Source organism: Rhinatrema bivittatum, chromosome 1 (assembly GCF_901001135.1).
Source record: "Rhinatrema bivittatum chromosome 1, aRhiBiv1.1, whole genome shotgun sequence".
In the NCBI taxonomy this organism is placed as follows: domain Eukaryota; kingdom Metazoa; phylum Chordata; class Amphibia; order Gymnophiona; family Rhinatrematidae; genus Rhinatrema; species Rhinatrema bivittatum.
In genome coordinates, this window is record NC_042615.1 from 264,135,327 (window position 1) to 264,158,004 (window position 22,678).

General features: G+C 47.0%; 1 protein-coding gene across 5 annotated transcripts in view; it reads left to right on the forward strand.

The window, feature by feature from the left end:
• Window positions 1–22,678, forward strand: part of ZNF638 (zinc finger protein 638) — a 497,682-nt gene that overhangs the window by 407,560 nt on the left and 67,444 nt on the right. For all 5 annotated transcript variants that reach the window (XM_029594449.1, XM_029594439.1, XM_029594458.1 and 2 more), the window contains exon 22: window positions 5,783–6,755. In XM_029594449.1, coding sequence (XP_029450309.1) covers window positions 5,783–6,755 — 973 coding nt within the window. The remainder of the gene's footprint in view (window positions 1–5,782; window positions 6,756–22,678) is intronic.

Consider the following 22,678-nt stretch of genomic DNA (forward strand, 5'->3'; position numbering starts at 1 on the left):
CTGATAGCTTCACGAAAGCCTTCCACAAGAAAGTCTTACTCATACAAATGGAAAAGGTACACATCATGGTGCACTTCTCAGTCCCTTGATCCCCTTTCCTGTCCAATCTCCAAATTCTTGGACTATTTATGGCATCTCTCTGAATCAGGTCTTAAAACCTCTTCTATCAGAATGCATGTCAGTGCGGTAGCCGCCTTCCATAAAGGTGTACAGGGTGTCCCTATTTCAGTACAACCCCTAGTAACTCGTTTTCTTAAAGGCTTGCTCCATCTGAAGCCACCCTTACGTCCTCCGGCCCCATCTTGGGACCTTAACCTGGTTCTTGGTCGTCTAATGAAACCTCCTTTCGAACCTCTGCACTCCTGTGAGTTAAAGTATCTCACATGGAAAGTGTTATTCCTCTTGGCTATCACTTCAGCTCGCAGGGTTAGTGAATTGCAGGCCCTAGTTACCTATCCGCCTTACACTAAGCTCCTGCAGGACCGGGCGATACTCCGCACTCACCCTAAATTTTTACCTAAGGTAGTTTCTGAGTTTCATATTAATCAATCCATCATACTACCTATCTTTTTTCCCAGGCCCCACTCCAACTCCGGGGAACAGACTCTGCATACCCTAGACTGCAAACGAGCTCTAGCTTTTTATCTAGACCGTACAGTTGCTCACAGGAAGAGCACTCAATTATTTGTCTCTTTTCATCCTAACAAGTTAGGACATCCTGTGGGTAAACAGGCTCTTTCCTCCTGGTTGGCGGACTGCATTTCTTTTTGCTATCAGCAAGCTGGCATTCCCTTTCAAGACCGTGTGAATGCACACTCTGTGAGGGCCATGGCGACGTCAGTGGCACACCTTCGATCGGTGCCGCTTCCTGACATCTGCAGGGCTGCAACCTGGAGTTCTCTCCATACCTTTGCAGCCCACTATTGTTTGGACAAAGCTGGAAGACAGGACTCCATCTTCGGCCAATCTGTCTTGCGTAACCTTTTTCCAACGTGATGTACCAACACCCTTCCACCTTCCCAGTAGGGTGCGGATGCCCTTTACCAAATTCCACCCCAGTTGTAGTGCCTGTTGCACGTCGTTGGGTGCATTTGGTGCAAGTCAGGACATCCTCAGCTCGGTACTCACCCATTTGTGAGGACAACCATCCTGCTTGTCCTGTGAGAAAGCAAATGTTGCTTACCTGATGTAACAGGTGTTCTCACAGGACAGCAGGATGTTAGTCCTCACGAAACCCGCCCGCCACCCCGCGGTGTTGGGTTTGTTTTGTTTTTACTTTCTAGGCACTGCCTGTAGCTTTGAACATCAGACTGAAGGGAGACCCCTGCTGGCTGCAGGGTCAGTGCCTTGCTGGGCATGCCCAGTAGGGGCCAGTCAAAGTTCTGTTTAAACTTTGACAGAAGTTTTCCGTGGTGGGCTCCATCCTCGATGTCACCCATTTGTGAGGACTAACATCCTGCTGTCCTGTGAGAACACCTGTTACATCAGGTAAGCAACATTTGCTATCCGGAGAAGGTGGGGCCGACCCCACATTGATTTGATTGCCACTCCGCTCAATGCGAAAGCTCCTCGGTTCTTCAGTCGCAGGAGAGAGTACGGGGCCGAGGGAGTCGACGCTCTAGTAGTGCCTTGGCCTCCGGAAGTCTTGCTGTATGTGTTTCACGTGGCCTCTGGTGGGCAAAGTATTGCGCAGAATAGAGAAGCGCCCCAGGGAGGTGGTGATAGTGGCTCCGGAATGGCCCCGTCGGCCGTGGTTCGCAGATCTAGTCAATCTAACAGTGGACGGTCCGTTGCGTCTGAGTCATCTCCCTGATCTTCTTCGTCAAGTTTCCATATTTTCCGACCAGGCCGATCGCTTTTGTCTAGCGGCTTGGCTTTTGAGAGGCGTCTCTTGAGGCAGAAAGGTTATCCAGAATCTGTGATCACCACGCTTTTGCAGGCTAGGCGGGAATCTACTTCCCTCTCATATGTTCGAGTATGGAAAATGTTTGAAGCTTGGTGTACCGACCGAGGGATACTGGCGGTTCAGTCATCGATTTCTCAAGTCTTGTCCTTTTACAGGATGGGTTATCTAAAGGTCTTGCCTTTAATTCCCTTAAAGTGCAAGTGGCGGCTTTAGCCTGCTTACAAGGCAAGCTTGAGGGGTATTCCTTGTCGTCTCATCCGGATGTCCAAAGGTTTCTTCGGGGAGTTAGGAATTTGCGTCGTCCGGTGCGGAAAGTATGCCCTCCTTGGAACCTTAATTTGGTTCTGCGGACATTGTATGATGCTCCATTTGAACCGATTCGAAGGGCGACCCTTAAGGATTTGACTCTCAAGGTAGTGTTCCTGGTGGCCATTTGTTCCGCCAGGAGAATTTCCGAATTACAAACTTTGTCTTGTAGGGATCCGTTTCTTCAAATATCTGATTCAGGTGTTACGTTACAAACGGTTCCCTCCTTTGTCCCAAAGGTGGTCTTGGCCTTTCATGTTAATCAGACTATCGAGCTTCTGGCATTTGCAGATTTGGATTCTTCCACGCTGCATGCTAGGGAACTTAAACTGTTGGATGTCCGTAGAACCTTGCTTCGCTATTTCAAGGTTACTAATGAGTTTCGAAGGTCGGATTATCTTTTTGTGTTATGGAGCGGTCCAAAGAAGGGTACCAAGGTCTCCAAGGCAACGATTGCTAGGTGGCTTAAGGAGGCTATTGGGTCAGTGTATATACTCAAGGGCTGTCCAGTTCCTGCTGGTTTGCGAGCTCATTCAATGCGAGCGCAGGCCATTAAATGGGCGGAGGCTCAGTTGGTGTCTCCGCAGGAGATTTGCAGAGCGGCGACTTGGAAGTCGTTGCATACATTTGCAAGGCATTACCGTTTGGATTTGGGATCTTTGTATTCCAGGTCTTTTGGTGAAGGTGTCTTGCGAGCGGGACTATCCAGGTCCCATCCTCTCTAGGAAGCTTTGGTACATCCCAGGAGTCTGGACTGATCCAGGTACGTACAGGGAAAAGAAAATTGGTTCTTACCTGATAATTTTTGTTCCTGTAGTACCAACAGATCAGTCCAGAGCCCGGCCGGGTTAGAGGGGAGAGTTGTCCGCTCAACCATATTCTTTTCAGCAAACTTCTGTTTTAGTTATGAATTCACATGTTTTTTCAAAGATGTTTGACATGGTTTTTTATGTCAGTTTATTGCACATAGTGTATTTTTCAGCTTGGGTACAGATCAATACTGAGCTACTGCAGGTGGCACCAGGGTTTTTCAAGCAGTGTCAGCGAGGCTTTTCTGTCTCCATCTGCTGGCAGGGATGAATAAACCCAGGAGTCTGTACTGATCCGTTGGTACTACAGGAACGAAAATTATTAGGTAACAACCAATTTTCTTTTATGGTGGGCAAGGAGACTCTCACCAACTGGCTGGCAGACTGCATTGTGTTCTGCTTCCAACAAGCAGGCCTTCCACTTGAGGGACGAGTGAAGGCACACTCAGGGCCATGGCAACCTCAGTAGCACACGTTCAGTACCGATTGCCGACATCTGCAGGGCCGCGACATGGAGTGCGCTCCACCCATTCACAGCCCATTGCTGTCTCAACAAGGCTGGTCGGCAGGACCCAGTCTTTGGCCAGTCTGTCCTACGGAATTTATTCCCAGTGTGAAAAACCCAACTCTTCCTACCTAGGCCCATTGTGAATTTCAGGCTGCCTCTCTGTTGCCAACAGCACCCCAGTTATTTTGCCTCTTGCACATTTTTGGGTGCTCGTTGACCTATGTTCTAAGGCAGCCTGTAGCTTGCTATTCACCCATCTGTGAGAATTACCATCCTGCTTTTCCTGGGAGAAAGCAGAGTTGCTTACCTGTAACAGGTGTTCTCCCAGGACAACAGGATGTTAGTCCTCACGAAACCCACCCCGCGGAGTTGGGTTCGATACAGTTTTCTTTTATTTTTCGCTCGTATTTTTTGCTACAAACAACACTGAAGGAGGAACCCGTGTAGCCACAGGGTTAGTGGCATGCTGGGCATTCTCAGTGTGCCAGTAAAAGTGCTAGAAACTTTGACAAAAGTATTCCGTGACAGGGCTCCATCTGATGTCACCCATCTGTGAGGACTAACATCCTACTGTCCTGGGAGAACACCTGTTACAGGTAAGCCACTCTGCTTTCTCCAGAGATTTTATTCACTTGAAAAAAACAGCTATGCTCTTCATTTGCTCCCTAATATCAGTCTCAAAAATCTGTTCTTTTCTTTAAGTTCCTTAATGTCATTTTGTAGTCACTGCCTCCATATGCATCAGCTTGATCTCACAGATTAACATCACCAGGTCCACTTTTGTTACTGGAGCATTCTCATTTTCAGAGCAGAGTGGGGCTGAGTTAGTTGGAGCCACCTCTTCCATCTTTTCTTGGCCACTATTAATTGATGAGGAAGTGCACTGAATTTTGCTAATGCAGCTGTGTAGCTTTTTCTGGTAGTTGTCTCTAGGTATCCATATAAGCAACCACTTTTCCAGGTTAAGGTCCAAAAAAGGGCAAAATAGATCAGAATAAGGAGTATCAAAGTTTGAAGAGTAGAACACAGAAGCAAATGTCTTAAAAAATAAATAAGGCTAAGAGAGTGCATGTCTAATGGAACAGCCCAATTAAAAGCAATGTTGGGCAGCTCAGTTGTGGTCAAAGGACTCAACTGAGGTGCAGAACACTATCATGGAAAAGGAAAATTATGGTCCCCATTAAGCTGCCTGTCTGCTTATTTCCCCATTGTTTACTGAGCTCTAGAGCTTCCCCTCACTAAAAATCAGTTCAATTTGATTTTTCACCCTGCTAGGTCGAACTTACAATTTTAGGCCTGGATTTATCAAAATGCACTAAATATCGCATGCAATAGGAAAAGGGGTGTGTTTTATGGTAATAGGCAGTTTATCATAATTTGCGCTAATACCTATGCGAAGTGCCATCTTAGCGCAAATTGCGATAACTTTTTCGCACTTTGCGATAAGTGCCAGAATTGTTGTATTTCCTACATACAACCACTGGGTGGGACCTTGTTTAGTAGTTGTAAGCTCCTGGCCATGGGGTGGGGGAAGAGAGCAAGCCTAGCCATAATGCCCTCAGACTAGATAGGTATTTATATCTCTATGGGAGGCCCACCTAGTAACTCGAGGTGAGGTTTAGGTATTAGTGTAGGGGATTAGGGGCAACTTTGACATTCAAAGTGAGACGTACGAACAGAACAGTGCTCTCTTGTGAAGATTTGATGACCTTCGGAGTGAGGAAACTCACCCAAAGATGAGATTTGTGCTGTTCTCTCAATCTAGCTTGATGTTACCATTGCACAGATCTCATCTTTGGGTGAAATCCTATTTTAGAGCAGATGGAAATTGTGTTTCTAGAGAGAAGGTAGCATTAGAAACTGTAAGAAGGGAGGGAGGAGCCCAGGAGCTAAGCTGCCATCTTGAATTTAACATGGAAGCGGCCCCCCACCACCGGGCAGGGTTTTTTTTTCTTCTTGGAAGGACGATGAGTTAATATATATGGCGAATAAGATTAGAACATCTGATGCTGCTTGTTTGCTCGCGTTATATTGATAATTTGCAGAAATTGTCAATAAAAGGCAAAATGAAGATTTAACTATTACTATATTTAGTATAGTAGATATTTTAGATTATTGTCTCTCTGAATTGTAAACTTATGTACACAGTTTATTTCCATATAATTTATCATTAATATAATTAAATAAGCTTAAATTTATAATTGAACACAGTATTGCTAAACAAGTAACTTTATTTTATTTTTTTTTGTGTAGCTGGAAGAAGATGAGCTGTTTCCATTTGATATGGATGAATTTGTTACTGTTGATGAGGTGGTAGATGAACCCATGGAAGAGAAAGCAGAGGAGACTGTAAAAATAGTTTCTCCTCCTACCAGGAAAAATCTTCCAAAAAGAGGGAAAAGGAAAGAACCTGTCAAGGAGGAGAACCCATCTTTAGAACCTAGCTCCAAAAGGAGTAGAGGAAAGGAGACCACACCGCAAACCCTCAAGCAGGAACAATCTTTTGTCACTTTGGATGAGGTAGGAGATGAGGAGGATGGTGCAGCTGCAGAAGCAGATGATGTCCGTATACAAGCAGTAACAGGTTCACAGCCTCTAGTAACCAAGGGTGAAGTACTTGCTGAGGAAGCTAAAATTTCAACTGTTAAAGATCCTCGGTCACTCTTCACTTTAGATGAGATAAGTGATGAAGAAGATGTGGTGTTTCAGAGCACAGCTAAGGAGTCATGTGTTTCAGTAGAGGAAGAACCTGAAGAGCTTGGTAAAGGGAAACCCCTGGTTACACTAGATGAAGTAGGAGAAGTGGAAGAACCTGTGTTAAGTGCTAAGCCTTCCAGTTTAAACACCGAGGGTGACATTAAACAGAATGTTGAAGAAGCAAGTAGTGTTGTGGTTCCTGAAGAAAAGGTTTCCACTCAAACACTTGAAAATCCTTGCACTGTAACTACAGTTCATGAAGAATCAAAAGACACTGATGAGCAGCCTTTGGTGACTTTAGATGAAGTTACTGAAGACGAAGAAGAGTCCATGGCAGATTTCAGTAGGCTTAACTTTGTTACTGTAGATGAAGTAGGGGGAGAGGAAGAAGAGGATGAAGATGACATAAAGGTCAGTGAAGAAACAGTGCCAGAAGAAACATCTGAAGATAAAGAAAAAACTGTGAGGAAAGCAGAGCTCACAAGAAATGAAACTGAGGGGAAAAGTTCAAGTATAGAGCAGCAAGCAGGTAAGAGCTATAAGTTTTAACTGTATATAGTTGTTTGGATTGTTCTACTATAAATAATGAATTGATCAGGAAACTCCATGGACTTCGATAAAGGAGAATTCTTAAGTTTATTTTCCCCGAAAAATGTTCTAGTCATCTACCCCATAGAGATGTTGTGAAAACGTTTTTCTTTATGTGGATGTGGTGAGAGCTTAAGAAGATATGAGAAATAAGTTATCAGTCTAGATACTATAACCTGGTTTTTGATTGAAAGCTAGTTCCAATTGAGCTGCAAGCCCAAAGAAGCAGGAAGAAACTGCTGAGCAAAACAAAGTTTAAAAAAAAAAAAAAGCAATAAGGCTTTGTAAACGGAATAAAGAACAATTGTAGGAAAGATCAAGGAATGGTCAATGTGTTGGTAGCTAAGCTTCAATGCAAAGGTGTAGTCATACGTTTGGGAAGAAAGAATCCAAGAAAGCAGACTGCTGTGGGGGATGAGATTCTGACTTGCATTAAGGAAGGAAACCTTTGGTGTGAGCATATCTTTTAATTTCAAGGAGTGAAATAGTGTGATAAGGTGGTGGCCAGAGCTAGAGAAATATTAGAGTACATAAGGAGAGGCTTAACTAGTAAAAAGGTGATGCCTTTCTGGGGAGAGCTGGTGACAACTAACCAAGTATAATGAGGCCAGTTCTGGAAGTCATAACTCTGAAAAGGTAGGATGACAAGTAGCTTAGTGGTTAGAGCAATGGTCAGAGAAACCAGGGTTAAAATCCTGCTTTCCTAGCATGTAGCCAGATGGACTCAGGACCAGTGGGTTATGTGCTCTTCTGCTAGCAGATGGGAGACTGAGTCAGATTTCAAAGCTGACGTCACTCTAGATATACCCCTGCAATAACCTCAGCTCTTCAGTATCTCTCAGTCTCCTAGCAGATGCGGACACTATCCCACACACTAGAATAGTGTTAATTATGGCAAAAAAGAAAGAAAAAGAAAATTTACCTTAAAGATTGAGCCCCGCTCTCTGCAGTGAAACCTAAGGGTCCCTCCCCCCGTTGAGAATTCTTGAGGTGATTTCCGATATCTCTCGGTAGCCGGTTTCCGGCGTGGACTTAGCCCCCAGGGTGGCTGAAAGGCAGCGGGTGCACAACCGAGCGCGGCGGTGAAGGTAAAGCCCTCTTCCCCCTGCAGCTGGAGACCGTCCCGACACTCAATCTGTAAGCACCGAGACCAGGTAAGCAGAAAACTTTAAATTCAGGTCTCCGAGGCTCGGATTGCTATACAGATTCGATTTCCTTTCTGGCGAGGTAAAAAGGGAGCACTGATCGGGTTGAGTAGCCTTGGTTGGGCTAGGCCCCAATCCGGTGCAGGGGTCCACGTGGAGACCCTCAGGGCGCCATCTTCCCTTCTCGACCAGCGGTACGCGCAAAGCAGGCTGGACGGCCGATCCGCCTAACTTGTGCGTGTCCAGTACAGACACACGCATAGTTGCACGCACAGTGGCGCGCATAACCGCGTGCACAACTACATGCACAGATACGTTTACAACTACACGCGCGCATTGAAGCTAGAGGCAATGGCACCGGCACCCAAGAAGGCCAGAAGGCACTCTCTTTGCACAGCCTGCCATATAAGAGCCACGCAGCCTAAACTGGAGTCCTGCATGTGCCAGCATTGCGAGGAAACCCAGGGGGAACCAAAGCTTGGTCCCCCACTGACTGGGGATGGGTACAGAACTACTACAGACGATAGTTCCCCAGATCTGTGCATCTCTGAGATGGCTTCTCCACAAGAGGGCACCTCAGGGGCACGTACGCCGACTCCCCCTGGGATTAACATGGACCCAGGGACCATCTCCTGGTTAGAATTTTTCCAAGGGCTGCAAGCCTTTGTTCAGGCGCAATCAGCCCCAGCTGTGCCCCAGGCTGAACCCCTGCCAGAAGCACAAGATCCTCCCGGCCCTGCTCGGATGCCTCGAGACATGCCTCACCTAACCAAGAATTTCCCTGACAAGGGACCCAGACACCTCAGATGATGGCGACTCCCTGGAAAAGGAGAAATTCCTCCAGGCCTGGAACCATACCAAACCATGCTTCGCTTCTTCTACAAGGATGAACTACCAGCCCTTGTTTCCCAGACTCTGAAGACTCCAGGTATTTCAGGCACGGACCCGATGGCGGAACCAAAGAAACCCCATCCTGGAGTCCCTTTGTAAAGCCTCATGTTACTTCCCAATGATGGAAGCCATCCAAGAACTCATTGACATGGAGTTGGATGCCCCGGAGGCCAGCTTCAAAGGGGGTCAGGCCTTGGAAGCCCTATACCCCCTAGAACCAGCGACCAAGGAATGCCTGCATTTCCCAAAAGTGGACACCGTGGTCTGTGCCGTCTCAAAGTGAACGATTCCCATGGAGGGAGGGGCTGCATTGAAGGATACTCAGGATAGATGACTGGAATCCATCCTTAAGCATGCCTTCGATGCAACAGCAATGACACTGCAGATTGCTTCCTGCTGCGCACTGGTGGCACTTTCCTGCTTGCTTCTCGAGAGAGAGAGGCAAATAACTCCGGAACGTATACCGGTGAGATGATGGAACCTGCAGCAGCCTTCCTGAAGGACAAAAGCTCAGACCTGGTGTGCACCTCAGCCAGAGGTGTAGCCTCGGTAGTGCAGCCAGAAGACAACTATGGCTACGGAATTGGTCTGCTGACGTGACATGTAAAGCGTATCTCAGTAGAATGCCCTTTATAGGATCTCTTTTGTTCGGAAGCAAATTGGAGAATTTAGCCAGCAAGTGAGGTGAATCCCTAGTGCCTCGGCTACTGGAACATAGGAATAAAAGATCTCAGCGTCCCTCTCCCAGAAGAACCAAGGGCAGAGGCTCGCAACGCTTTAGATCCTACAGGAACTCACAGTTCCAGGCACCTCGTTCCTCTGGAAGGGCCCAGCCCTTTCGGAACCGACAGACCAAGAGAGGAGCAGGCCCGGGGACAGGCTCCAGCCATGCTCCACAATGAGAATGGGCCGACCCATCCATTGGAAGAGGAAATAGGGGGTCAGTTTGCCATCTCCTACCAAAGATGGGTCGAGATCACGTCTGACAAATGGGTACTAAACATCATTCGAGAAGGTTACTCTCTGGAGTTCCGCAGCATCCCTCGAGACAAATTTACGATGTCACCCTGCCACTCCCACACCAAGAGACTGGCAGTGGAAGCCACCCTGACAAGACTACTCAGTCTGAAGGCAATAGCTCCAGTCCCCATGCTCCAACAAAATACGGGGCGCTATTCCATCTATTTTATCATTCCCAAGAAGGAAGGATCATTCCGACCCATCTTGGATCTCAAGAACGTCAACAGTCGTCTGCGGATACTGCACTTCCGAATGGAGACTCTTCACTCAGTCATAATGGCAGTACAACCAGGAGAGTTTCTGACCTCCCTGGACCTCTCCGAAGCCTGCCTTAACATTCCAGTCCATCAAGATCACCAGCATTTTCTGAGCTTTGCGATACTGGGTCACCATTACCAGTTCTGAGCGCTACCTTTCCGCCTAGCAACTGCCCCCAGAACATTCTCCAAAATTATGGTGGTCGTGGCGGCAACACTAACAGGCAGATACAGTAAAGCGCGGCCGCGGTTACCCTGCTTCTAACCCGCATCTAACTTACAATTTGGCCGCGTAAGTCCAACCCACGATTCACTATCCCTTTTAACTCATCCTTACCGCTTCTTTAAATCAACCGGTAACCCTTTCCGCCCGCAGCATATATATGAGATGTAAACGCTTCGATTAGCTATTCCCTCCCATACAGTAATGTGCGCCCCGATTATCTCCTTTTTAACTTGTAGTTTTGCCGCGCGTTTAACCTGCTAACTTACCGCCTACCCTTACCCCTGCATTAGTGTGGAGCATCAGGTCAGAGAGACGAATTCATGGGCAAACGACCCCCTCACCCCCCCCCCCCCCCCCCCCGGGACCCTTACCCTGGCGTTAGTGTGGTGTGACAGCAATAGGCAGGCTCCGGTCAAAATCCCCCCCCTCCCGAAGCAACAGTCCTCTCTCCCCTCCTCCCGAGGCGCGCACTGCGGCTCCCCTGCCTCCCGGGGGCAGCCGGCGGCGAAAGCGGCTTTCAGCAGCCCCCGCCGGCAAAGGTGGATGAATGCACGCCGTACGCGCCGGCGGGCGTGCATTCATCCAGGCGGGAGCCGGCAGGCGTGCATTCATCCAGGCGGGAGCCGGCGGGCGTGCGCGCATGCATTCGGCCAGGCGGAGGGAGCCGGCGGGCGTGCACTCGGCCAGGCGGAGGGAGCCGGTGGCAAAAGCGGCTTCCAGCAGCCCCGGCCGGCGGTGAATGAATGCACGCCTGTGCGTGCAATTTTGGTGCTCAAGGCGTGACGTCACGACGTTTGACGTCACAGCGTGTGACGTCGGCGTTCGCTAATGCACTGCCTTGTGCACCCAAATTGCGCACACAGGCATGCATTCATTCACCTTCGCCGGCGGGGGCAGGGGAGCCAAAGCGGCTTCCCGCAGCCCCCGCCGGCGAAGGTGAATGCAATTTGGGCGCTCAAGGCAGTGCATTAGCGAACGCCGACGTCACACGCCGTGATGCCAAACATCGTGACGTCACGCCTTGAGCGCCAAAATTGCACACATAGGCGTGCATTCATTCACAGCCGGCGGGGGCTGCTGGAAGCCGCTTTCGCCGCCGGCTGCCCCCGGGAGGCAGGGGAGCCGCAGTACACGCTTCAGGAGGAGGAGAGAGAGAGAGGACATGCAGTAAGTTTACTTTTATTACACTTTTTTCACTTTTGTTTTAATTTTCGCCCTGCCTTGCTTCGGGAGGTGGGGAGAGAGGACTCGCAATCCCCCCTGGTACCTGTCATTTCAAACGTCATTTGAAATGACAGGTACGAGCGCTGTATAGCGCTCTATACAGTAAAATGGATTGCGCGGGCCTAACGCTTCTCGGACGCGGCTTGCATTTGCATACTATTTCAATACAGTATCGAGCGATAGGTGAACCGAACCGTGCGTGCGGCAAATGCGGGTGCGCCCGGCCGTAACGCACCTCTTTCTACCGCTCCTTACTGTATCGGCCTGTAAGGAAGAAAGGGATCTTGGTACACCCTTACCTGGATGACTGGCTGATCAGGGCAAAGTCTTCGGAAGAGAGCCAGCAGGTGACTAGCATAGTCAAGAGCCTACTGCAGGAACTCGGTTGGGTTGTGAACACGGGCAAGAGCAGTCTGCAACCCTCTCAATTCCTAGAGTACCTGGGGGCCCGTTTCGACACCAAACTGAACAGTCTTCCTCCCTCCCCCGAGGAGAAGGAAACTGATGGAACAATTACGACGATTGATGACCAATGCACGCCCCAAGGTATGGAACTATCTTCAAGTCCTCCGCCTCATGGCATCAACCCTGGGGGTCGTCCCGTGGGCAAGGGCCCATATGCAACCGTTCCAACGCTCCTTACTGTCACGGTGGAACCCACTGTCCCAGGACTACTCAATTCGCCTCCAGCTACCAGCAGCGGTATGTTCTCAGCTTCAGTGGTGGCTACAGGAAGACCACCTAAGCAGATAGGAGTAAGCCTATCCCCACCAAACTGGATCTTACTCACTACGGATGTGAGCCAGCTAGGGTGGGGAGCCCAGTGTCAGGAGCTGACAGCCCAGGGACAATAGAACAAGGAAGAGGCAGAATGGAACATAAACTGCCTAGAAGCTCGAGCAGTCAGAGTAGTGTGCCTGCAATTCAGCCATAGACTCTGAGACAAAGTGATTCGAGTGATGTCTGATAACGGTGGCTTACATGAACCGCCAGGGAAGAACCAGGAGCCAGCAGGTGTCTCTGGAGATAGACCCTCTCATCGCATGTGTGGAGATAAACCTGCAAGGGATCTCGGCCTCCCATATCACAGGAAAAGACTTCCTCAGCTGAGAGAACCTGGACCCGGGGGAATGGATGCTGTCTATCTCAGCCTTCCAACTGATAGTAAATCGCTGGGGCCTCCCAGCCATGGATCTACTGGCCACCTATCCCAGTGCTCAAGTCCCCAGGTTCTTCAGCTGCAGACGAGAGCCACACTCCCAAGGGATCGATGCTCTCGTCCAGACTTGGCCAGAAGAAGACTTACTGTATGCCTTCCCCCCCCATGGCCGCTATTGGACAAGGTCATCTGCAAGATAGAACATCACAGGAGACTAGTTCTACTAGTGGCCCCAGATTGGCCAAGATGACCATGTTACGCAGACATGCAAAGACTCCTTGCGGGGAACCCTCTGTGCCTACCTCCACACAGGGACCTTCTCCGGCAGGGCCCGATTCTTCACGAAGATCCATCTTGACTCTCTCTTACGGTCTGGCCCTTGAGAGGATTCACTTGAAGAAGCGCGGTTACTCGAAGGCCGGACCTTGGGCAAGTCACTATCTCCCATTGCCTTAGATATCAATTTACAAGCCGATACAGTACAGTGCGCTCCAACGGAGCGCACTGTTAGCCTGCTATTGGATGTGCGTTTTCCCTTACCCCTTATTCAGTAAGGGGAGGAAAACGCGCGTCCAACCCGCGGCACCTAATAGCGCTCTCAACATGCAAATGCATGTTGAAGGCCCTATTAGGTATATGCGCGCGCGATTCAGAAAGTAAAATGTGCAGCCAAGCCGCACATTTTACTTTCAGAAATTAGCGCCGACCCAAAGGTCAGCGCTAATTTCTTCCGGCACCGGGAAAGTGCACAGAAAAGCAGTAAAAACTTCTTTTCTGTGCACCCTCCAACTTAATATCATAGCGATATTAAGTCGGAGGTCCCGAAGAGTGAAAAAAAAAAAATTTTGAATTCGGCCCACGGCTGTCGGGCCGAAAACCGGATGCTCAATTTTGCCGGCGTCCGGTTTCCGAGCCCGTGGCTGTCAGCAGGCTCGAGAACCAATGCCGGCAAAACTGAGCGTCAGCCGTCAAACCCGCTGACAGCCGCCATTCCTGTCAAAAAGGAGGCGCTAGGGACGCGCCCGTTTCTACCGCCGGGCCTAATTAGACTTTACTGTATCGGCCCGTTAGATTGTAAGCTCTTCAAGGCAGAGACTTATTATGCTGGAACTCTAATAATGTTGGAAAGACAGGCTAAAAATCCAAACAATGTATAAATGGATCAGTAATGGCACCAAAAGCCCAATGATAAAATGTAAAATGAAGTGAAGGGAAAGACATTTGTACTGGATGTTTAATTGGGTAGACTAGGGGGGCCTTGGTCTTTGTTTCCTGCTATCTAAGATTCTTTGTGAACCTGGGTAGAGAAGCATGAATTTGTAGTAATAAGCAGGTAACATCTCACAAATGATACATCCGACTCTTCACAAAACCTTCCAGTAAATAGATGTAATGAAATAGCTACATTTTTTAATGACAAAATTACGAACCTAAAAACTAAGATTCCAAAAATAACTAAACAAAACATCAAAATGCAAAAAAGAGACGTTAAACAATGGGAGACATTCAGTGAAATATCCGAAATAGAAGTTGAATCGATGCTAAAAAAAAACCCTGCCCCACATGCGTGTGACACAATACCCACCACAGATATAAAAAAACTAGCCACCACAACCTCTCCGACTTTAACAAAAATCATTAATCTATCATTAAATGAAGGAAACATGCCAGATTCACTAAAAGGAGCAATAGTAAAACCAATTTTGAAAAAAAAGAACAGCGATCCATTCACCCTGAGCAATTATAGACCAGTATCAAACTTACCACTAATTGCTAAATTAATAGAAAAAACCGTATAAAATCAATTAGCAGAACACTTAGAGGACAACAATATTCTAAGTACCCATCACAACATGGATTTTGCAAAAACTATAGCACCGAAACACTACTAATTACGCTAACAGACAACATCATGAGAGTCTTCGACAACGGTAAACATTACATTTTAGTAATGCTGGACCTATCAGCGGCATTCGATACAGTAAATCATGATATCCTATTAAATAGTAGAGATGTGAATCGGAACTGAAATCCGAACCGATTCTGGTTCCGATTCACATCTATAGAGATGTGAATCGGAACTGAAATCCGAACCGATTCTGGTTCCGATTCACATCTCTATTAAATAGATTAGAAGAAATAGGACTATGCACCAAAACAATCAAATGGTTCAAATCATACCTAAATAACAGATATTTCCAAGTGCAAATCAAAAAAACAATGTCAGAAAGAATAAACCTTCAAACAGGAGTTCCGCAGGGATCAGCCCTATCTGCCACACTATTCAATATATACATGCTGCCGTTATGCCACCTGCTAGCTAGTCTGGGCATCTCACACTACACATATGCTGACGATATTCAATTAATACTTCCAATTAATGACTCAATTGAGGAAACACTAACCTTAGCCAACATGTATCTAGATATAATAAAACAGCTCTTAAACCAGATGGAATTAGTTATTAACATAGAGAAAACAGAATTCCTACATCTTGAACGAAAAAACATCACAATTATTCAAAACCCAATCACAATCAATAACAACCAAAAAATACAACTAGCAGAGAAAGTACGAAACCTTGGAGTGATTATTGATACGGAACTAAGTATGAAACAACATATATCTCTAAAAGTAAGAGAAGGTTACGCCAAACTTATGACTCTCAGAAGACTTAAACCACAACTAACACCAAATGACTTCCGGTCAGTACTACAAGCATTAATTTTTTCAAGCGCTGATTACTGTAATGCCCTTCTACTAGGATTACCCCACACCACAATAAGACCACTACAGGTATTACAAAACACAGCCGCAAGAATTTTAACTGGTAAAAGTAAAAGAGACCATATCACCAAAACCCTAATTGAACTACACTGGCTACCCATTGAACAAAGAATTCAATACAAGACTCTTTGCACCATACATAAATTAATACACGACGAAAAGGCAGAATGGCTGAACACAACCCTTCACGTACACGTCCCTAATGGAAACTTGAGATCAGCAAACAAAGCCCTACTAACTATTCTCTCAGTAAAAACAGCCAGACTAACTCAAGTGAGGGATAGGGCCCTATCCCTGGCTGGACCTATAATATGGAACACAATGCCTTTAGAAATCAGAACACAGAGACATCAAAGCATTCAAAAAAAGTTTAAAAACATGGCTATTAAAGCAAGCATACCACAAAGGGAATGAAGAGTAGAATCCAGGGAATTGTATGATGCAGTCCGAAGAACTCCCACACACACACATCAGCTTACTCGAATGGTGTGTGTGTGTATTTTTATTTTACTTTACCTCTATTAGATTGCAACAACAGAGGACCAGACTTAAGTGTTAATTTATCTTACAGCTGATATACTTAAAGTAGACATGACTTATCACAACCACTGAATACTATTTAATATGAAACTGTTACAGTATTTGGCACCTGTTTAATATAACAACTCATTTAAGTTTTAAATTATGTGCCTTATTGTGAACCGTTGTGACTGCAACTAGCTTAACGACAGTATAGAAAATATTTTAAATAAATAAAAAATAAACATTGAAGGTGTGACAGTTGACTGAAAATAAACCAGAATTTGTAATATAGTCAGATGTAAAATATTGCATCATTGCAACATTTGTATGAACAAAGGCTTACAAATACATTTTATGGGGCTGATGCACTGTTTAATCCGTAGTTGGATGTGTAGTGTGTAGGCGCGTCCACAACCCCTTGTGCTATAAGTTTACCGCCTCCGCAACACGCGTCCAAAGCGCCGGGAAACTAATAGCGCTCATCACATTCAAATGCATGTCAGTGAGGCTATTAGTTATTCACTCCACATGCAGTAAAAAAAAAAAATGTCCGTCCAATACGCACATTTTTGCGCTCAGAAATTGCCTGCCCAGAGCAGGTGTTAATTTCTGAGCACCCCAAAAAGTTATAGAGAAAAGCAGAAAATACTGCTTTTCTGTACTTCCTTTGACTTAATATCATGGTGATATGAAGTCTGAGGAACTAAAAGGAGTTAGGTGTGTAAAAAAAAAAAAAAGTATGGTATGACCACCTCCAAGTTCTGGCCAATGGGTCAAGCAGTCTGGGTCAGATGGGGGGTGGGGGGTTCAGTACCTGAAAGGAGGTCCTTAGGAAAGCTCCTTGAAAAGTTCAAATCTTCTCCCTCTGGTGGGCCGAGAACCTCCTCCGGCAGGGCTGTTCCCGATTTGGTCCTTTTCACTGACGTGACAGCCCAGGGAGGGTTGGACTCTCAGAACTTCTCCAAGCCCGGCCCCTCCCAGTCAGGATGGGTCAGCTACGACCTTATCTGGTAGCACCCTGGATCTGAGCAATCCCGGGGCTGCGTCCTCCCCAGGAGAGGGCAGTTCAGCGGCCCCTACCCAGTTCCTCCTGGGCTGGGTATGGACCTGGCAACCTTTTCTTGGGTGAAGTTCTTTCAGGGCCTTCAAGCCTTTGATCAGGTGCAGTCAGCTACTGCCCCTGCCTGGTCTGAGCCCCAGCTGGGAAGGCCTCATCCTCCCAGCCCTATCAGCATGCCTTGGGACATGCCTCGCCTCACCAAGGGTATCCCTGACAGGGATCCAGACTCCACGGCCGACAGTGGGGATGCAGACTCATTGGAGGATGGGGAAATCCCTCCAAGCCTGGAGCCCTACCAGACCATGCTACGGTTTTTTCACAGAGATGAATTGCCGGCCCTGGTCTCGCAGACCCTGAGGACTTTGGGAGTTCCCAGCACAGACCCTATGTCAGAACCAAAGAGGAATCCCATCCTGGTGTGTCTTTGGAAAGCCTCTTGCTATTTCCCAATGCTGGAAACCATCCAAGAGTTGATTGACCTGGAGTGGGACGCCCCGGAAGCACGTTTTTAAAGGAAGTCGGTCGGGCCTTGTAGGCCTTGTACCCTCTGGACCCAGCAGCCAAAGAGAGCCTGTGTTTCCCGAAAGTGGATGCCGGTCTGTGCTGTCTCGAAGCAAGCAACGATCCCGGTAGAGGGAGGAGCGGCCTTGAAGGATGCACACGATAGGCGGTTGGAGTTCATCCTTAAGCAAGCCTTTGACGCGACAGCAATGACACTGCAGATCGTTTCCTGTTGTGCCCTGGTGACTTGTTCTTGTCTGCTTCTCTCAAGAGAGGCAGATAGCTCAGGGGCGCGTCCCAGAGAGGCAATGAGCCTGCCACGACCTTCCTAGTGGATGCAAGCTCTAACCTAGTGTGTACCTCGGCCAGAGGAGTAGCCTCAGTTGTGGTGGCCAGAAGACAGCTATGGCTACTAAATTGGTCAGCAGACACTACCTCTTAAGACAAACCTCATAAAGATGCCCTTTAAGGGATCCCTTCTATTCGGTAACGAATTGGAAGAACTAGCCAGTAAGTGGGGTGAATCTCCAGTGCCTCGGCTACCGGAAGATATGAAAGAGGTCACATCGTCCCTTGCCCATGAGGGGTCTGGCCGGGGGCCCCCAGCGCTTCCAGCCCTACGGAAACTCGTCATTTCAGACATCTCAGCCCTCGGAAAGGTCTCAGTCCTCTTGGAGCCAACAACCATCAAGAGTAACTGGTTCGGGCTCAGGTTCGACCTGAACTTACCAATGAAGTTTGGCCAACCCATCCACGGGACTAGGAGATAGAAGAGGGATAGTCTGCCCCCTATCAGAGGCAGGTCGAGATCATGTTGGACAAATAGGTACTGGACATCATATGAGAAGGATACGCTCTAGAATTTCACAGCATCCCTCGGGACATATTCATGATATCACCTTGCCTCTCCCAGCACAAAAAACTGGCAGTGGAATGCACATTGATAAGGCTCCTCATTTTGAGGGCTATAACCCTGGTACCTACACCTCAGGAAAATATGGGGTGGTGTTCCATCTATTTCATTGTACCCAAGAAAGAGGGTTCATTTTGCCCCATTCTGGACCTCAAGAGCGTCAGTCATCTGCGGATAATTCACTTCCGCATGGAAACTCTTCGCTCCTTCATAATGGTGGTACAACAGGGAAAGCTCTTAACATCCCTGGACCACTCGGAAGCCTACCTTCATATCCCAATCCGTCAAGACCACCAGCTTTTCCTACGCTTTGCGGTGCTGGGCCGCCATTATCTGTTCCGGGCGTTGACCTGCGGCCTAACAACTACCCCAAGAACATTCTCCAAAATTATGGTGGTCATAGCGGCAGCACTAAGGAAAGAAGGGATCCTGGTGCACCCTTACTTAAATGACTGGCTGATCCGGGCGAAGTCATTGGAAGAGAGCCTCCAGGTGACAAGCAGGGTCAAGTCCCTGCTTCAGGAGTTCGGTTGGGTCATGAACATGGACAAGAGCAGTTTCAAGCCCTCCCAGTATCTGGGAGTACGGTTCGACACCAAGCAGGACAAGGTCTTCCTCCCTCCCTCCCTCGAGGATAAGGAAGCTGATGTGCCAAGTGCATTGGTTGACTAACACAATGTGCCCCAGGGCATGGAGCTATCTCCAAGTCCCCGGCCTCATGGCGTCAACCCTGGAGGTAGTACTATGGGGGAGGGTACATATGTGCCACTCCAACACTCCCTGCTGTCACGTTGGAACCCAGTGTCTCAAGGCTACTCGATTCGCCTCCACCTACTGATGGAAGTATGTTCTCTGCTCCAGTGGTGGCTATAGGAAATGCATCCCATGTGTGAGGACTAACATCCTACAGTCCTCGGAGAACACCTATTTACAGGTAAGCAACTCTGCTTTATCTACCTTCAGAGTGAGCCACAACTTACTCGCTTCAAGTTTTCTGATCTTATTAGACTGAGTATTCCTTGATCATTTTGGCTACCCTGGGTAGCTTCTGGACTAGTCTACAAGGACTAAAAGAAATTAGCAAATAAGTTTATTTTCACCTTACTTATCATTTATGCTAGGTCAGACCAATCCAGATAAGTGTGACATGCTCATGTTCCACCCAGTCCGAGCAGGAGGGAAGTCATAATAGCTCTCAGGACTACTTCCAAGGCAAAGCTTTTCCCAGACTGCACACCTCCACTGAGGTGGTTAGAGCAGAGCTACAAGGAAGAGAAGGAAACTGCCTGCCATTATCCTCAAGAGAGTTTCTGATTCTGCCTACTAAGAATCCTGCACCCTCATCGAGTGGTCTTGATAGTTCTATGTAACCTTCAAACTATTGCTTGAGCAGGCAGAAGTACTCATCGTCTTAATTCTTACTGAAATCAATGCCTTAAAAACCATTGTGCTTTAGTAGGTCACATCAAAGATCTATCCAAGAAAAAATAACTAAAGAATGGCCGTCTCTATTCTCACCTCCATCGCCTGAATTTCTCAGTCATAAGCGAGAAAAGCCAAATTCCAACAGAAGAGAAACACTACCCTTAGAAGAGGGGGTAGTACTGGGTGCAAAGATACCCTTTCCTTTAAAATTACCAAAGGCCACAAAGGAGACAGACTTCAACAAGATTCAGATGCCCTATGTCGCTTGAGGTAAGGGAGGCAGATACCTTTGAACTAAGCTGAGATTCCAAGTCAAATAGACCTTTTGCAGTAGAGGACATACCTTTTTCCAGGGTATCAAGAATGCATCCCATCTGAGAGATTAGTAAGAGAGCATCCATGCATGTGTCCCTTGCAGCAAGCCAGAGCCCATATCTGGCCTCTTTGAGACTTAGTTTTATGCCTTCATCCCGGGCTCCTCTGGCAGAAGGACAGGATGTATGAATGGATCTCCCAAAGGAAATATAGTCTCTAACATAAACTGACCTCTCATAGGCTGTCAACTTTGTCAGGTCTACTACATGGTTCTTTTTCACGCCACTCAACATTGTAACCCCTAACACTAAGTACCCGCACTATGTTAGCCTGGTTCTTTCAACAGCCAAGGTTGTAAAAGAGAATAGAAGGGATCATCTAGGGTTAATCTTCTGACCAGGGAAAAGAGTGAAGGAGCACCACTGCTGAACTCGCCAAACTCAGTCTAGGGAATGTCCAGGTTCTTGGTGGGAGCACACGCAGGAAACTGGATACTGGTTATGCTTCTACAAGGATATCCAAATTTCCGGCTACTGTTTCTCCTTTTTCAGCCAAAGAACTTGCTAGTCTTAGAGCTTTGGTGGGCTGATCCGAAATCTATTGTTGCCCCACCTGACTACTAACATAATAGAGGCTGCTTCTACAAGTCCTTACATTTGGGGGTCTCGAATTTCAGCTCAAAAAATGTCTATACAGTGACTGTATTGGCTATGTGAGCAGCTGCTAAGTACTGCAGGGGAACTGTATCCCAGACCAATCTGACTTCAGGATACGGGAGGGGTACTAGATTCCCTCAGCTTGTTCATATTGGCTAATAGCATTACATTGACTAACTAAAGAATAGCAAATTACCCAAATGAGATTGTTTATAACTCCAGAGTTCTGCAGGAACTCAAAAATGAAATTGCAGATCTGTTGCTGGTAATTTTCAACCTATCATGAGGGTCGCCTGTCGTGCTTAAAGACTAGAGGAGTGGCCAGTGTAACCCTGGCTCCAGGATTTATCCAGGAAACTATAGACCAATGAGTCTGCCTTCAGTTCTGGGAAAAATCGTGGAAACTGTTCTAAAGAACAAAATCACATAACATATAGAAAGACACAATTTTAATGGGACACAGCCAGCATGGATTTATGCAAAGCAAATCGTGTCTCATAAATCTGCTACTTTTTTTTAGAAGGGGGTTAAACATGTATAATGGTGAGCCAGTGAATGTAGTGTATTTGGATTTTCAGAAGGCATTTGACAAAGTCCCCTATGAGGGACTCCTGAGAAAATGAAAAAGTCATATATAGGAGACAATGTCCTATTGTGGATTGCAAACTGGTTAAAAGATTAGAAACAGTAGGATTAAATGGCTAGTTTTCTCAGAGGAGAATGGTAAACAGAGTGCTTCAGGGATCTGTATTGTGACCACTGCTTAATATACTTATAAATAATCTGAAAAGGGGAACAAGTGAAGTGATCAGACTTGCAGATGGTACAAAATTATTCTGAAGATTTAAAGCGCAAGAAGATTGAAAAATCGCAAGAAACCCTTGCAAAACTGGAAGGTTGGGCATTTAAATGGCAGATGAAATTTAATGTGGACAAAGTGTAAAGTGGGAAAAGTAACCAACATTGTAGCTACATGATGTTAGGTTAATAATTGGAGATACCAACCAGGAATAGGATGTGGGTGTCATAGAGGAAAATACTTTGAAATCTTCAGTGGTAGTGTGCAGTGGTAGTCAAAAAAAAGCAAACAGAAAAGATTGGAGCATAAAATGGTAAATGTGATAAGGCCTCTGTATTGCCCCATGGAGAGTCTGCACTTAGAGTACTGTGTGCACTTCTGGTCACTGCATCTCAAAAAACATATAGTTACATTGAAAAAGGTACAGAGAAGGGTGACCAGATTGATAAAGGGGATGGAACAGCTTCCCTGCGAGGAAAGGCTAAAGAGATTTGGGATGTTCAACTTGGAAAAGAGATAGCTAAAGGGGCATATGCAGGCCTGGATTTGTCAATAGACACACTAGGCCTGTACCTATGGCGGCAAAAATCTGGGGGACAGCAGGCTGGCTGAAGATTTGCTGCCTTTCAGCTGTGCTGAATCACACTCTGCAGAGAAAAGCCGCCTTCTTCCTACTCCTCCCCTTCCAGGCAGTGTTCAGGGAACAGGAGAGGAGGGGGGTGAGCCTGCAGCAGACAGAGAAAAGAGGGATCCATTTTGGGTAGATTAGGAGGGGCAGAGTAGAGATAATTGGAGAGTGGGAAGAAAAGCTGGGGAATGAGGAGGATCAGCTGTTATGTACGTCTCTGTATGAGAGAGAGAGGGGAACAAGGGTAGGGGGTTGTGTTCATGTTTGCGAGAGAGAAGAGAATGCAAAGTGTATTTCATATTGGGTGAGATGATAGGGGATGCAAGAAGGAGCAGG